Source organism: Dermacentor silvarum, chromosome 1, assembly GCF_013339745.2.
Source record: "Dermacentor silvarum isolate Dsil-2018 chromosome 1, BIME_Dsil_1.4, whole genome shotgun sequence".
NCBI classification, from domain to species: domain Eukaryota; kingdom Metazoa; phylum Arthropoda; class Arachnida; order Ixodida; family Ixodidae; genus Dermacentor; species Dermacentor silvarum.
This window is the reverse complement of record NC_051154.1, coordinates 30,737,130-30,739,957: the sequence shown is the minus strand read 5'-3', so window position 1 is coordinate 30,739,957 and position 2,828 is coordinate 30,737,130. Positions and strand designations below refer to the sequence as shown.

Sequence of the window (2,828 nt, the reverse complement as noted above, 5' to 3'; positions counted from 1 at the left end):
GGGCTATGCGCCATCTGGCGAGGTCTCTACAAATAAGCACTTAGGCGGTAAGTCAGCTGATTCATACATAACAGGAACAACGCAGGGCCGCCGCTTAATTGCGGCAAATGGGCATCCCATAGACCAACCAGCGCTACGAGGCCGTTGCAACGGCGGCGCGCGACAACGAGGCAAGGGTTGCTGCGCCCCCTCCCGCCTCTCTCTTAGATGTACACTTTCTTTTCTTGGTACAACGCAGGGGCGAAACCAGGCTTGTGTCCATGCTGCTTAATTCTATTCGCTAATCAAAAGAAAAAGGAAGTTGATCTACACGTAGTATGCAGTTAAGTGCACACATCGGCCGTCACTCTGAAGCGAATTATACGACAGAACTAAGCGCTTCCACGTCACCAAGAAAGTAATTTCCGAACACATATAAAGTGTACTTCTATTAGGGCGCTTTAAAAAGCCTCGGCAAAACGTTGCTGTGGCTTTCTGCATGCTCAGGACGCCACAACAACGTTCCTGCAGATTAAGGTGCTCAAGAGGGTCACGCTTATGAGGGCGCACAATTAACGTTGCTGAACATTAGGGCCCTTTATAGAGCCTCAGCGAAACGTTATTGTGGCTTACTGCGCATGCACACGTGGCATTGGGTACATAGCGCAGCAGTACAATGTACACCCGTGAGCAAAAGTATACGGACCAGGGGTTGCGCGATAAAGCCGATTTTTTTCTCTGCCTGTGAAGGCAACTTGAAATTGAGGACTGCAGTCCAAACTTGGCCTTGCGAACTTTTCAGTGTGCCCATTAATTCCAGTTTATGATTATTATTTACGAAGAAATTCAGTTTTTTCGGTGACCCTGTGGTCCGTATACTTTTGCTCACGGGTGTACATACATTCGAGCCTGCAAACACTTTATAAAATTCAAAACACGTCTACGATAAGCAATAGTTAAAGTTCACATACGTGCTTGTATCGTAGCGCAGGGCGATTGGAAATTGCTGGCAAAACCACCGTTCTAGCCAGATAGCGCGGCAAACTCTTCCTTATGAGCCATTTACCGCAACCGAGGGCGCCGGTCTCACCCTTCTCGCAAGTTGTTTGGCACTAAGATCAAAAAAGAAAGCTGCCGTGAAGCAGACGACAGCGGCGGCGATTGCCCGCGTGGCAAGTACCACCACAGTGACGTGCGTACTGGCCCTCATGGCTGTCCACACGCCAAGCAGGCACCGGGTCACGTGCAGGGGCGTCCGACAAAGCAGCAGCAACAGTGCCATGAGCCAAAACACACGCACTATGCTCGCCCGCCGCACAAACGAACGCCTCGTGCCTCTGCCCAGCCACAGGGACGCCCGGAGCCAGGCGTACAAGACGGTGACCAACAGGAACGGCGATGCGGCAAGCGCGGCGAAGGAGACGAACGGCTCCAGCATCTTGACAGTCCCGGGCCACTTGACGACGCACTGCCCGTGGACAGCCAGCGCGCGAGAATCGACGAACAGCACCTGAGGCAAGCAAACGACTGTGCCCAGGAACCAGACACCGACGTTGTTCAGGTGGCAAGACCTTGGCTTGGGAGGCCTGCCGGCGACGAAGCGAGCGGCGGCCACAACGAGCGTGTAGCCGTGCACAAACACTCCAAGGTGCTCGGAAAAGGAGCACGCGTAGCAAAGCGCTTCGCCGAAGGGCCAGCGACGCAGGAGCACTGACACGGGGTCAAGTAGCACACCGAAGGCGCAGACGAGCAGATCCGCGACGGCTACGTTGACAACATAGAGGCCCGCGGGCGTCCTCAGACGGGCATAACAGCAGGCCATGAGCACCACAGATAGGTTTCCGACGACTCCAGGAACAAGGAGGACGGCGAACGCCACGTAGAAGAGCGGTCCGATGCCACCCATCTCGGGGCTGTATGGGAGCTGACGGCCAGACCACGAGTACTCCATGAGCTGCCGTCCTCACAGGTGCTGACTGGACGTTTCTTTCTGATTATCCGCTCTCCACGACCGTTTCATACTCCCGGCACGTCGGTTCGCTGCGTCACTCACCGGCACCTGTCGCTGTTCTCGCCCATATTCTCTATGCGGGCTCACCCGTGGTTTTTGGTTCTACGCTGTCTTACGCTCCGGTCGACTATGCACTTAGCGTGCCCGCAGAAGCTGCAGTCGCCGCGTGAGAGCTGCTTACTCGAGGTTTCTGTCCTTGCGAAGCAATTTATACGGCGCCTAGGAATCATCAGGGGCGCCAATGAAAGACTTCCGGCAACCCTCTCGAGCGACGAAGGCGGGGATCTCTGCCAAGCGCCGCTAGCCTGCACAGCGTGACCATTTCATTGGGACGCCGCGGTATTCCGAGGCAGACTGAATTCGCGTGGCGTGCGTACGAGCGCGATTGCTTGCGCGAGAGACAACACTGATCTCATGTGAGACAACAGAACACGGAACGGCAGCCCCGTTAACCGCGTCAACAAATAACGGACAAAAAAAATTCTTCTTTGATATTTGTGTACGACATAGCTTTTGGTGCATCAGCGTCCTTTCTTACTCAGGTGGTCAAAAAAATAGAACATATATAAATGCGTAACGAATAGTTCATACGTTTAGTGGAGTCACATATCAAATACATGTGAAAGCTTTTTTTTTTTTCTTGCTTTCATTGTTTGACGCCGTCAAAGATGACAGATGCCGATAATAGATCAAGTCCTTGGGGGGTTAATCAAGAACGTCATCTATACGCTATATATTCAATACTCGCATGCGCATAACTTCTCTTGAGAGTTCCGTCCCGACACAACCACTTGAACACGGAGCCTCGTGTATATGACAAATTAGTCCAAGCAGCAAA

General features: G+C 53.0%; 1 protein-coding gene across 1 annotated transcript; it reads right to left on the bottom strand.

Annotated features, from left to right (window-relative positions):
- Positions 1-1,030: 1,030 nt before the first annotated feature.
- On the bottom strand, positions 1,031-1,930 carry LOC119452675 (somatostatin receptor type 4-like). Its single transcript, XM_037714978.1, has one exon. It carries the CDS (start codon positions 1,928-1,930, stop codon positions 1,031-1,033), a length of 900 nt encoding a protein of 299 aa, XP_037570906.1.
- Between the last annotated feature and the right edge of the window lie 898 nt (positions 1,931-2,828).